The sequence below is a fragment of the Podarcis gaigeae genome (assembly GCF_964106915.1).
Source record: "Podarcis gaigeae genome assembly, chromosome: 1".
Lineage (NCBI taxonomy): Eukaryota > Metazoa > Chordata > Lepidosauria > Squamata > Lacertidae > Podarcis > Podarcis gaigeae.
Window position 1 is genome coordinate 83479222 of NC_139678.1, and position 13068 is coordinate 83492289.

A 13068-nucleotide genomic window follows, 5' to 3' on the forward strand; every position below is an offset into this window, starting at 1 on the left:
AGCAGATATAACTCTACACAACAGAAGTGGCAGGAGAGTATGTGTGAGCATATTTACAAGCAGTTTATTCAGCATACATCAGGACAAAAGGAAAACATGTCCGATCTCCTTCATGTCCAAAGCAAGACAGCAAAAGCAAAAGCTATACACAAAACAGAAGTTCCCAGCAAGCTGTGCTGGAGTGGAAACAGACAGGTGACATACAACAATTCCACACGTCTGTTCTTAAGGTGGAACGGAATATTCCAACAGGCATGCCACGCCCCCAGGAGGCGCGTCACGCCCCTACGGATGGAGCACCACGCCCCCTGGACCAACGCAACGCCTCTACAGGCGGCACACCATGCCCCCAGGACACACGCCAGCCCCGCCCCTGCCTGCTCTCCACCCCCCCATGCCAGAGCATGAAGCTCCGCCACTGCCAGAAGTTTGGCTGTTGCATCCCGTTGACCTCTCATACCTGCACCCAGGACCTAAGAGAGGGTGAGAGGGAGAAACATGTTTCTCTAGTCCTGCTCAAGCATTCCCCTCATTAGATTAGCATCCCCAAAGTGGAGAAGAGAAGGGTTCCAGCTGCTGATCCCACCTCTGCTATTGCATCCCATCAGCTGCATCCCTTGTTGTCCCTCTATATATCTGTAGAGGGCAGCGCGATTTCCATGCGTAGACTGTGATGTGGAACCCAGTGCAAACAGAAATCCACATCACAGGATGAGCATACACCTATAAGGCAAGCTCTCTGCTACAGACATGGTCCATAATGCCTCGAAGCAGAGCCTATGGATAATATTTACTCTACTCTTCATCCAAAGGTCCCCACAGCAGCTCACAAATATCAATAATACAATCTAAAAAGGGATAACACGAAGGAAGAGGGTATGAGAAGAATGGGGGGGGGGACAAACTCAGCACTAGTTTTTAATTGCAGCATTCTTGGAACAACCTGCTGGAAGGGAATGAGCTCAGGAAGCTGAAAGTCACTGATCCCTCTGCTGAGCTTATAGAGAGCTTCTACAATTCCATCTCTCCCCCTGCTGTAGCTTAATGGAAAGGAAGCAGCAGTCTGACTGGGGGAAGGGGGCAGCTGTTTAACAGTCCCACTTCAGAACCTTCTGAATAGCCTCATGGCAAGCAGGAGAGCTTGACTGTAAGGGGTAGTTGAGCATATGTGCGGCAAGGAATGCTTGCTTTGTATCAGCAAGTCCAGAGACTATTGATTGATTGTCACAATTAAGCATGGGATCTCAACTGTAAAAATTGGAGCTTAAAACAGATTTCATAGTATGATTCATAAGAAGCACTTCATTATCTTTAAAATAACTCTGCAAAATGCACAAAACTGTCAGGGTTTAATTACCATGCTCTGCAGACAATACTCCTGAGATCTTATGGTGCCATATCCTTCAGAGGTTATGCCCCAAGGGCTCGAAAAAGGAGCATATATAGCATTTTTTCCAGCTTAGGAGCAAATTGTAAATTCAGAGAAGGAAAACAACGGAGCCAAAGGTATGTTGAATGGGTCTGCATTTTTGTTCAGAAGAGTAACTATCACAATTTTATTTTTCAGCATTACTTAACTAATATTGAGGCTCTTTGTGGCAACAGCAACAGAACCTATGCACCATCAGATGGCTAACTGTATTTCACGGAGCAATCTGTAAGATTACATTTTTATACATTTTTGCCGATCTACTAGGTGTTAGGTACCATTTATATAGCATTTTCATATAATTCTCTCTTTAAACCATAACATGCTGTAAATTTTATATCCATGTTCCACAGTCATTCCCATGCTCCCATTTCTATATTATGACCGGCATATTTGTGTGTTTTTTAGATTCAAGAAACATAGCCTCTGTGCATACACAGAGTCCTGTCCTTAAGGTGAAGTGGATGTGTGCAGATACCTTGGGAGTACTGAGTGAGTTCTTTTTGTTGAAACTAGGAGAGATTCCTTTCACATCCATCCATCCACATCTTGGATGGCTCCTTCATCCAGGCAAAAAGATTACTCTTTAACCAGGCCTTTGGCTAATGAACATTCAATGCAATTGAGGGAGGGGTTAGTGGGTTGTTTTTTGTTTTTGTTATGTATTTTGATATTGTGATTTTATGTTGTAAACACCTTGAGACCTGCGCATACAGGGCGGTATACAAATTTGTTTGTTTGTTTAGACTCCTGACAAAAGCCAAGACATTCAGCATCAAATAAAGAGGGGGCTGGAGTTCCTTCCCCAGCTGTGTGTTAGTTAGCAGAAGACAACAACAGATGAAAGGAAAGGAGAGAAACAATGGCCCATATCGTTTCCTGATACAGGTCGGTGACTATAACTGATTTTCATCCTCTGAACATTTGTTCCCATGACCACCTAACAGTGCTACTTTCTAATTATACGGTGCTGCCCATTTGAAATTGACACCTTCCTTTTTTTATTGTCGTAGCTGCTGACCTACTTTTGTGGTGCCTGCTTTATTGAAAAGCCTGTTGCCTTTCTTTCCCTAAGCACACTGAGTTCTGCAGTCCAGCTTCTACCTCCTTCCAGTACCTAACATATTGCAAAGAGATGTCAGATGGTAATGAAACCATGGTGACCCACTTTGTCCTCTTGGGCTTTGCCAGCAGCCCAGCTATTCAAGTTGTCCTCTTCATGGTATTCCTGATGCTCTACAGCTTGGTTCTGCTGGGGAACATTGGGCTGATGGTTCTGATCAGAACCAGCCCCCAGCTCCAGTCACCTATGTACTTCTTCCTTAGCAATTTGTCATTGGTTGACCTCTGCTATTGCTCTGTGATCGTCCCAAAGATGCTCGTCAATTTCTTGGTAACGAAAAAGGGTATTTCTTATGCCGGCTGCGGACTGCAGTTTTATTTCTTCTGCACTTTTGCTGACACTGAGTCTTTCATCCTCGCTACTATGGCATATGATCGGTACGTAGCCATCTGTAACCCACTTCTTTATACCGTCATCATGTCACCGAGGCTCTGCTTCCTGCTGGTTGCCCTCTCTTACCTTGGTGGTACATTGAGTGCCCTGGTCCACACCTGCTTTGCCTTCAGGCTCTCCTTCTGTGGCCCAAATGTCATCAACCACTTCTTCTGTGACCTCCCATTGCTTCTGAAGCTGTCGTGCTCAGACACCTCCCTCAATGAGCTCCTGCTCTACACATATGGGAGCTCAGTGGAAATCATGTCCTCCATCATCATCATCATCTCCTACGTCCTCATTGTCATCTCGGTCCTGAAGATGCACTCCGCTACGGCAAGAAGCAAGACGTTCTCCACCTGTGCCTCTCACTTGACCTCCGTCATCATCTATGAAGGGACACTCCTCTTCATCTATTCCCGCCCCAGCTCCTGGTACTCACCCACCTCTGACAAATACATCTCTGTCTTCTACACCATTGTTATCCCTGTACTGAACCCCTTAATCTACAGTCTGAGGAACAAAGATGTGAAGAATGCCCTCCGGAGAACAATAGTCACTAAAGTCTTTGTTCGGGAATCTCATAACTGAGAGACTGTCAAAAGAAGAATCATAGAAATTTTATTTATTTATTTATTTATTTATTTATTTATTTATTTATGTGGAGCAATTGTTCCTTGTTCCTGGAATGGCTTTTTCCCAGTCAGTTCTAACAATACAGTCCATAAAATCTAAAAGACAGGACACAAAAAGGGAAAGGGACGGTGCAGTGCAGTGCGGGGACAAATTCAGACACCAATTGTGGACCCAGGTGCAGGGACCATGTGGCCAATGGAGCCTAAAGAAAGGGAAATAATAAGGCATAAGACAACTGGTATTGGGTTCAAAGGGGCCACAACTTTATTGATTGCAAATCAAAACTTGATTAAGTAGGTTTTGGAGAAGGCATCAGATATGTATCCTGAATCAACCACCCAGCCTTCTGGTTTATTATTTCATCTGGGTTAACTCTGGGTTAAGTGTCACCCTATGACAGACATCAGCTCAATCCCTCCAGGACTGCCATTTTGGATGGGTGCTATAGCCCATTGTCCCTCATCTGGGCTCCTGGACAAAGCACTCCTTACTGGATCCCTTTAGTGGGGCACTGTCAGGGGCTGGTTGGATGCAGAGGAATAGTGGGAGGAACCAGCTGGGGAACCCCAAGGGAAGAAGGCTCAGAGCCCAGGCAGACCCTCCAAGTGTCCCTATTTTCCAGGCACATCCCTGACTTAGAAAAGCTGTCCCAGTTTCTGATTTGATTCCAGAAGCCCCACTTTTCCTTAGGATGTCCCTATTTTCATTGGAGAAATATTGGAGGGTATGGAGTTATCAGACCCCCCGAGCCATTTGAAGCCAATCCTGTATAGTTTTTTAATGTTTAATGTTTTTAATGTTTTAATATATGTTGGAAGCTGCCCAAAGTGGCTGGGGCAACCCAGTTGTATGTGTGGGTATAAATAGTAAAATCATCATTGTGGAATGGGACACCCCTATTTTCATCTGAGAAATGTTGGAGGGTATACCCAGGATGTGGTGGTGGGACGACAATGAGTGGTCAGAGGGAGAAGAGGGAGAAGACTGGAAGGAGGAGGTGTCAGAAGCTGAAGATGTAACAGGAGTTAGTGAGCTGGGAGAGTCTGTGACACAGAAGTCCAGAAGTAGAAGCAGGCAGGAGAGTGGGATGAGGGAGGCCAAGAGGCAGAGATGAGTCAGGCTGGTGAAGAAACATGGGTGTCTACCCCTCCTGCTGTGACAGGCTCCCCTTCCGGTCTCCAAGGACCAAAAGAGGCAAGACAGACATGCAGGTACAATCTCAGATTGCTTGGATGAAACCCTGGTGTAATCATCTCAGGCAGGCAAGCAAGCTCCAATAAGGATTAATGAGTCTCTGGCAGTTTTATGTACATTTATTTACATCCAGAAAGTGGCTCCAAGTCTTCTGCCATTAGCTACGAGTTGGTCACCCCCTCCCTGCTATCAAACGAAGATCCCTCTAAATACTGCCCATTTCCCGGATGCATAGCAACCCCCTCAATGTCATCTATCTCCTCCCCTCCCTCTGCCTGTGAGCTTTCCCAGCCCTTGGTGAAAGGGGGGGCAAACTAGCCCACTCCTGCTCTGGCTGTGGCTGCAATTCCTCATCTCCAGAGTCAGACTCTGTCTCCCTTTGTACAGGCATTCCTTCATTTCCAGAATCTGACCCTTCCCAGGCATTCGATTCAGCCACATCCCTAACACCTGGAGAAAAGAGGACTTAGGAAGCTGTAGGAAGGCAGGTAGCTTCAGTCTCCCCAACTGCCTCATAGGGGTGTTGTAAACAAAATCTGCCCTTATTCCCTTATGAGGTACACAAGAGCCCTTATAGAGTCCTTTGTAGTTTCTCCATCAGTAGGAGAAAATAACAGAGGCCAGCCAGAGAATATTGTGAAGCAAAGTAGCTAGTAAGCCTGATCTTTATTAAAGCTGTTGCAACAGGGTGCTCCCCTCACATGCAGGAGGAGGACCCAGAACAAAGGTGTGCCCGCCCTTATATAGATATTTTGAAATTCCCTGTCCTGGAACGCCAGACCACCCCTCCATACATCATACATACATCACAGAAGGGGTGTAGCCCAAGACACCCCCCACAAACATCATACCTACATCACAGAAAAGGCGGTCTACAACAAACATTTGAATGTTGTTGTTTTTCCTGTCTGCCAGGTTATCTGATAATGCCTTATCTGATTGCCTTTTCTGGTAGTCTGGCCATTCCTTTGAGATGGTAATTACTTAATTCCTGAGACAATGGGGAGGTTCCCTCACCCCCTCTCCTTGCAGAGAAACATTTGGTCAGTTTGGGAGTCAAAATGGTTTCAGGAGTGTCTCCCTGTGCTGCTTCAGACATGTGGTTTATATATTTATGTACATGTTTGCTGGTATTATGTACTGAGTTGAATAGGATCCAAAATACAACAGTCTGATTGGTCCTTCAACAATAGGATTCAGAATGCAGCAGTCTGATTGGTCCACAGGAGCCACCCAATCCAGCTCCAGGTGTAAGTGAATCCGCAACCTGATTGGCCTACAGGAGAATCCCGGAATTAGCCAATCATGTGGGGCCCATTGTGTAAATAATGTATATAAAGCAGACATTCTGGGGGAACTTCCATTCCTCCTCATCACTATGAGCTGAATAAAGAGCATGTAATCCACTCTTGACTCTGAATATATTTCACTGGTGACGAAGCTGGTCACTGAGCTGACCACCACACCCAGCACCGCAGTACCGCCACCTGCCACACCGCTGCCTCGCACCGTGTATCCAGGCTTCAGCTCCGGGCCCCAAGGAACTCAGAATGGCAACCGACACCAGCTTCTCGCCGTTCAACCCAACGTCAGGAGACTAGGAAGCGTACGCCTCCCATTTCACCTTCCTCCTAGAAGCCAAAGGGGTCACCAACGAAGAAGACGCCAAAAAGAGGTCGATATTCTTCATCATCTGTGGAGAGGAGACATTCGAAATCGCCCGGGCTCTCCTTGAGCTTGAAGACGTCTCTACTGTTCCTTACAAAACAATAATGGAACAGCTGAAGGGGCACTTCTCGCTGTAGCCCTTGGTGGTTGCTCGTCAAAATGCCTTCTACGCAAAGTGGCAAGCCCCTGGAGAAACCATAACTGGGTTCGTGACATCCCTCCGCCAAGCCGCCCGGTTCTGCAACTTCTCAGAGTTGGAGAACGTGCTTCGTGACCGCCTCATAGGTGGCCTGAAGGATGAGAAGCTGCAACAATGCTTCTATGCCAAGAAGGACCTAACGTTCCAGGTGGCTCTGGAGGAGGCCCTAGCAACTGAAGCTGCCAAGAGGTCAACACAAGAGGCATGGCCGAGCCTGCTGCCCCAACCGAGGGTCTACCACGTCTGCAAAAACAGAGACAGTGAGATAACGTGTGCATATATATATTCATGAATATAAAATGCAAATCTTGTTGCCATTGCAAGAGGCATCTCAACCACCATCTTAAAACACCACGGTAGTGTTTGTTTGTTTGTTTGTTTGTTTGTTTGTTTGTTTGTTTGCCCAAGTATCAGTACTTAGGTTCATGATGTGATATCTTCACAAAGGAAATGATCATCAGAGGGCTGTGAAGCACAAAGAGGACAAACAGAATGAATTTGCTGCTGCTGGGTCCTACATGGTCCATCTGGATTTGATGAGGAAGCAAACAAAGTACAATTTGCCATCATGGACTGAAAGAGAGTGCATGCCTTAGTATTTTGGCAGAATCCACGAGCCTTGCCATTGATTGGTGGCGAGGTCTCACTATCATTGACAGGAAGAATCCAGACCAGGGTGTAGAAGTTATAGTAGACCTAGATAGTTGAAACTGTCTCTACAAAAATCAGAAGGGAAGTTTTAGACACTACAAAAATCAGAAGGGAAGCAGCCAATTAAAATGTAATTATTAATCAAAACAACCATGGATATCTGGGGTATTCAGTAGCATCAGGGATGATGTCCCAGGTGCTAGCAACTAGCATTTAAGGTCTTTCCCCCTACTCAGTTTCTGAAAGCAGAGAAACCTCCCAGTTTGCATCTCAGGTAAGTTCACTAAATCAGAAAGAGATATTTAGTGTATGGTTCTGCTATAGCATCACCAGACCTCTGGTAAAGACACTAAAGCCCTGAATCTGCCCTCCATTGACACTGTTCTTCAAAAGAAAAAACCTCTCTTGCGGACACACTTGAAGAGCCCCACACTCCCATGGACAAAGACAATAGCAAAGGTAGGTGGAACAAACTCAAGAAGACAACTGTTGGGATTGAAAATTGGCCACAACTTTGCACATTACAGATATAGATAGGGTTGTAATATGGATGGGACTCTGGTATGGGCAGCTTGGGCTCGGCAGTGGCTGAGGGATTCTTCGGCAATTGCCCTTAAAAAAGCTCAAGAAGTTTTTGTGTATGGATTTTTACCTCTTCAAATATGGCAAACCTAAGGTAGGCTTTGCTCAGGCTTTGCGGGTATATATATATTATCAGCCTCCCAAAGGAAGGCTGAAACAGGGATGTGCCAGGGATGTGGACCACAGCTGGTGCTGTGTTAAACTAGTGCAGTGAGCTTGTGATGGCCATAATCTTGAATCCAGGACTGCTGTTCTTTCTAAACAAAAAGGAAGTTGGAGGGAACTGTCAAAAACACCAATCTCCTTTCTTCCCTTCTCAAGGAAAAGAAAGAATCATCCTGAACCCAGCACTGATTGAGGGAAATGATGGATCAAGGAAATAATTCTGTCATAACAGAATTCATTCTTCTGGGATTCACAGATGATCCAAAAATGCAGCTCCCTCTTTTTATGCTCTTCCTACTGATTTATGTCATCACTGTAATCTGGAATGTGGGGATGATTGTCTTAATTTGCGTTGAGCCTCAGCTTCACAACCCCATGTACTTTTTCCTGGGCAACCTCTCTTTTGCTGACCTCTGCTACTCCTCAGCCATTGCTCCCAAAATGCTGGCTGACCTCTTAGTTGAGACCAAAAGGATTTCATTCAATGCCTGTGCTATACAGCTATATATACTTTCCCTTTTTGTAGATCTTGATTGCCTTTTGCTGGCTTTGATGGCCTATGACAGGTACATGGCCATCTGCAATCCCCTTCACTATTCAGTCCTTATGTCCAAAAGAGTCTGCGGACGGTTGATGGCTATGGCTTATTTCATAGGCATTGTGGATGCAATGATACACACTTGTTGTACATTCCAACTACCATTCTGCAAGTCTAATATCATCAATCATTTCTTCTGTGATGAGCCTCCTCTTCTATTGCTCTCTTGCTCTGACACATACAAAAATGAGCTCATGTTATTTGTCTTGTTTGGTTGTATTTTAGCCAGCAGCCTTGGCATGGTTCTTGTTTCCTACGTCTACATCTTGGGCACAATCATAAGAATGCGCTCTGCTGAAGGCAGACGCAAAGCCTTTTCTACCTGTGCTTCCCACCTTACAGCCGTTGGGATATTCCATGGGACAATACTCTTTATGTATTTTCGGCCCAGCTCCACTCTTTCCTTGGACCAAGACAAATGGGCTTCGGTGTTCTATACAGTAGTGATCCCCATGCTCAATCCTCTGATCTACAGTCTGAGGAACAAGGATGTGAAGGATGCCCTGACAAAAGCACTTGCCAACTTAAGGCTTTTGGAAGGGAGTCTTAAGGCTTGCAAAGCTGTGTTCTGATGACCCCTAGTATTGATAAGTATCTTATCAGGGCTTTATCAGAGAGTATATCAGCACTGGAAGAGATACTTCCTCATATCTGACCGCGGATGTTTTAGTATTTCAAGCAAAATGTATGGCCACCCAATGCCACTGGCCCCTCCCCACAGATTTGAACCTGCCCACCGCCACTGCCACTGCCCCCGCATATTGTGCTGCCACCGCTGCCCCCTTGCCAGCACAGCCATAGTGCACCTCAGGCACAACAAGGAGGGTGTAGCAGCAGGGGCACAGCCACAGGGGTCCAGGCACAGAGGAGGAGGTAAACAGTGTGCTCCTCGGGCCCAGATCGGCTGCCTGAGACAACAGCTTCACCTCATGAGGAGGCCAGACCTGTGCTTCCTGAAAAGACAAGTTTCCTGCTACTTAAAAAAATGAGTAATCTTCCCTTTCAGAAACCCTTCTTTTGCTCTTCGGTTTAAGAATAATGCTTCATCTGTGTGGCGAACTGCAGTGGTGGGCCCATTTTCTTTGAAATGAATGTGCCGACCACTGCCAAACTTTCTGTGCTATATGTGGCTGGAAGAGGGCAGTGGGCAAGTCCCTGAGCACACTCAGTTCACCCAGAACAACTTTGAGGCCCAGCAAGCTTGGCCACCACTCACAGTAAATGGTATGTTTGCTAAAACACGCCCCAGAATTTTCTACAGCAAGCAGTGGTTCCTTGGCAGATAATGTGGAGACGTCTCCCAGAAGGCAGAAAGGGAAAACCACTGTACAAACCATACGATTTTTTAAAAATGCCCATATGTAACAGTTCACACATCAGCAAAATATGCGTGTCACTTCTGTCTTTTTCAAACTATCTTGGTAGTATGTTGTAATCCAGCTATTTCCCCAAATCCTGTCTGTCCCCAGGGCTGAGCAGATTTGAATCACTTCATTTCAGTGGGATAGTCAGGCAAATGCTAAACTGTACCCTGTTGAAATGAGTCAACGAGACTTAAAGGGTTCTTAACTTTGGCTGGATTGCACTCTATTTTTTAAAAAAACATGCTTTTGCAGTTTGGTATATTTGATTGATTTATTTATTTTTGCACAATATTTACATGCCATTTGATTGTAATAGAAGTTCAAAGCATTTTACAAAATATAGATCACTGCTGCTCCTTTGCTCTTTAATGGTGCCCCTAATCAGCCATCTCAAACTTGGGGTGGGGGTTTAGATTTCATACTTCAGGAGCCGAATGACTTCAGCTGACCATGTGACTCATTATATTCCAAGGGTTGAAAGAAGAAAGTAAGATAATAATAATAATAATAATAGCAAAAAAAACCCCAAACCAACAACCCAGAACCCTGTACATATTTGCTTTCTCACACCACCATGTCTCTGTGTACCTAAAATTAATCTATGCGAATGAACTGACAAAATAAAAGATGCCACTCTACTGTGTTTGTATTTTTGATGGGTTTGTGTAGTTTTATCCTATATACTAATAGCAAACTCATTCTTCAAGTGTGAGTCCTTATGAAGTCAAAAGGACCACACCTACCAACAAGACGGAGGTATCAGCAGCCTTAGGGAAAACCCAAGATTTTAAGATGCCAAAAGGAAATGCGTAGGAGGGAACAGCACAAAGAAGACTGGGCATGGTCATGGAATGCTGACTGATTGTTGTGCAGGGGAAATGAAATCTTGGGGGAAATAGAATGGAGTATCCTGGGGAAAGGAATGGTTGCCTGGCTGGCTGCAACACTGAGCACTTCATACTATTTACTCCAGACTGCAACATTTTGTTGCAGCTCATACTTGTTCTTCACTATTTGATATCTGGGAGAGTCTAACTAACTTTTGTATGATGTAGTTAGTTCACTATGATGTCATAGTTCACAGTTCACAGTTCATAACAATAAAACAATGAACAGGGTGGCGCTGTGATCTAAACCACTGAGCCTCTTGGTTTTGCCAATCAGAAGGTTGGCGGTTCGAATCCCTGCAATGGGGTGAGCTCCCGTTGCTCTGTCACAGCTCCTGCCAACCAAGAAGTCCAAAAGCATGCCAGTGCAAGTAAATAAATAGGTACCACTGTGGTGGGAAGGTAAACAGTGTTTCCATGCGCTCTGGCTTCCAACACAGTGTCCCGTTCACCAGAAGCAGTTTAGTCATGCTGGCCACATGACCTGGAAAGCTGTCTGTGGAAAAACGCTGGGTCCCTCGGCCTGAAAGCGAGATGAGCGCCACAACCCCATAGTCGCCTTTGACTGGACTTAACCGTCCAGGCATCCTTTACAATGACCTTTTACAATGACTTCTTCAGTCGACACAAGATAATATCACCAAGGCAACTATCTGTAAACAAACAGTAAACATCCATAAAAATGGCAAAAGTAGTTTATTTCAAAAATAGATTTTATCTTAAACAATTGCAAACACAATAATAAAGAGTCCACTTGTAATATACCAGTGGTTCAGTGCTCGACGTCATTCCAGTAATCAGACATTTCATAACTAAAGAGCTTGGTCATCAAGCTGTTAAAATCAGTTGTAGCAGAATTGCACTGAATTAACAAGTACTGTGGGACGCAGGTGGCGCTGTGGGTAAAACCTCAGCGCCTAGGACTTGTCGATCGCATGGTCGGCGGTTCGAATCCCCGCGGCGGGGTGCGCTCCCGTCGTCCAGTCCCAGCGCCTGCCAACCTAGCAGTTCGAAAGCACCCCCGGGTGCAAGTAGATAAATAGGGACCGCTTACCAGCGGGAAGGTAAACGGCGTTCCGTGTGCTGCTCTGGCTCGCCAGATGCAGCTTGTCACGTTGGCCACGTGACCCGGAAGTGTCTGCGGACAGCGCTGGCTCCCGGCCTCTAGAGTGAGATGAGCGCACAACCCTAGAGTCTGTCAAGACTGGCCCATACGGGCAGGGGTACCTTTACCTTTACCTTTAACAAGTACTGTAGAATAAGGAAAATTAAAAATACGTTGAGAATGCATAATTAAGACATACCTTTGTAGTAAATAATATGCAAGAGAAGTCATTATGTAAACACTTAAAGCAGGAGTATATCTACAAGAATAAAGGTGAGACAATAACTAGTCTATTTGCACATATATATTTAATACCCCCAGTCCCACTAATGCAAAAAATCTCTATAGAAACCTACCTACACTCATCTGCATGTTTCCATTGGGAGGAGCAAAGAAGGAGGACGGTGTCCTTCAGTTTGTTAAACCTCCTTAGGAAACATGGGTTTTCTAAGAATTTTAAAACCTAGCAGCAGAAAGTCCACAAACACAGTCACATGTAATGAATCCTGTGAATTCTAATGTTGAATTTAATCCATGTGGATCTAGTGTATTGAGTTTATAAATATACTTGGACTCCATCTGGGAAAGTAATCTGGACACATTAATGCCAGTGGAGTGAGTTGAAGATTTGTGCTTTACAACAAAAAAGCGAAAGTCATCACAAGTGTGGTTTTCTTCAGTGAAGTGTTCAACCAGCGGAGCCTCTCTGATTTTGCCTCTAATGTGGGATAGGTGTTCTAAAATACGAGTCTTAACAGGGCGGGTGGTGGCACCAATGTATATCAACTGACAAGTGCATTCACTTAAATAAATCACATTTCTGGTGCCACAGTTAGTGAACCCATTCATTTCAGAATCGTGGAGCTGTTAGGGACATGAAATGAGGCAGTTTCAATAGCCTCTACAATTAAAGTGTCCCACTGGTAGATGAGAAATTTTCTGTGGTCATTTAAAATCACTGTGAACCAAAAAAACTTTAACATTGTGGGTTCTGCAGAACCCTATCAAGGGAGGCAGATCACAACCCACAATGTGAGATACAAGGCCCCAGTATCTGTTTATGATTTGTCTTACCTCCATCATCTGTGGGGTAAA

The 13068-nt window shown here is 45.0% G+C and overlaps 2 protein-coding genes across 2 annotated transcripts; both read left to right on the forward strand.

Moving 5' to 3' along the window:
- The first annotated feature begins 2138 nt into the window (after nt 1-2138).
- LOC310826453 (olfactory receptor 5I1-like) lies at nt 2139-3548 on the forward strand. The gene is made up of 2 exons (XM_083701288.1): nt 2139-2317; nt 2505-3548. The coding sequence occupies exons 1-2, from the start codon at nt 2270-2272 to the stop codon at nt 3513-3515; spliced, it is 1059 nt and encodes a 352-aa protein (XP_083557414.1). The 5' UTR covers nt 2139-2269; the 3' UTR covers nt 3516-3548.
- Nucleotides 3549-8217: 4669 nt separating this feature from the next.
- LOC310851683 (olfactory receptor 5AR1-like) lies at nt 8218-9189 on the forward strand (the record flags this gene model as incomplete). The annotated part of the gene is made up of 1 exon (XM_083754315.1): nt 8218-9189. The coding sequence occupies one exon, from the start codon at nt 8218-8220 to the stop codon at nt 9187-9189; it is 972 nt and encodes a 323-aa protein (XP_083610441.1).
- Nucleotides 9190-13068: the final 3879 nt, after the last annotated feature.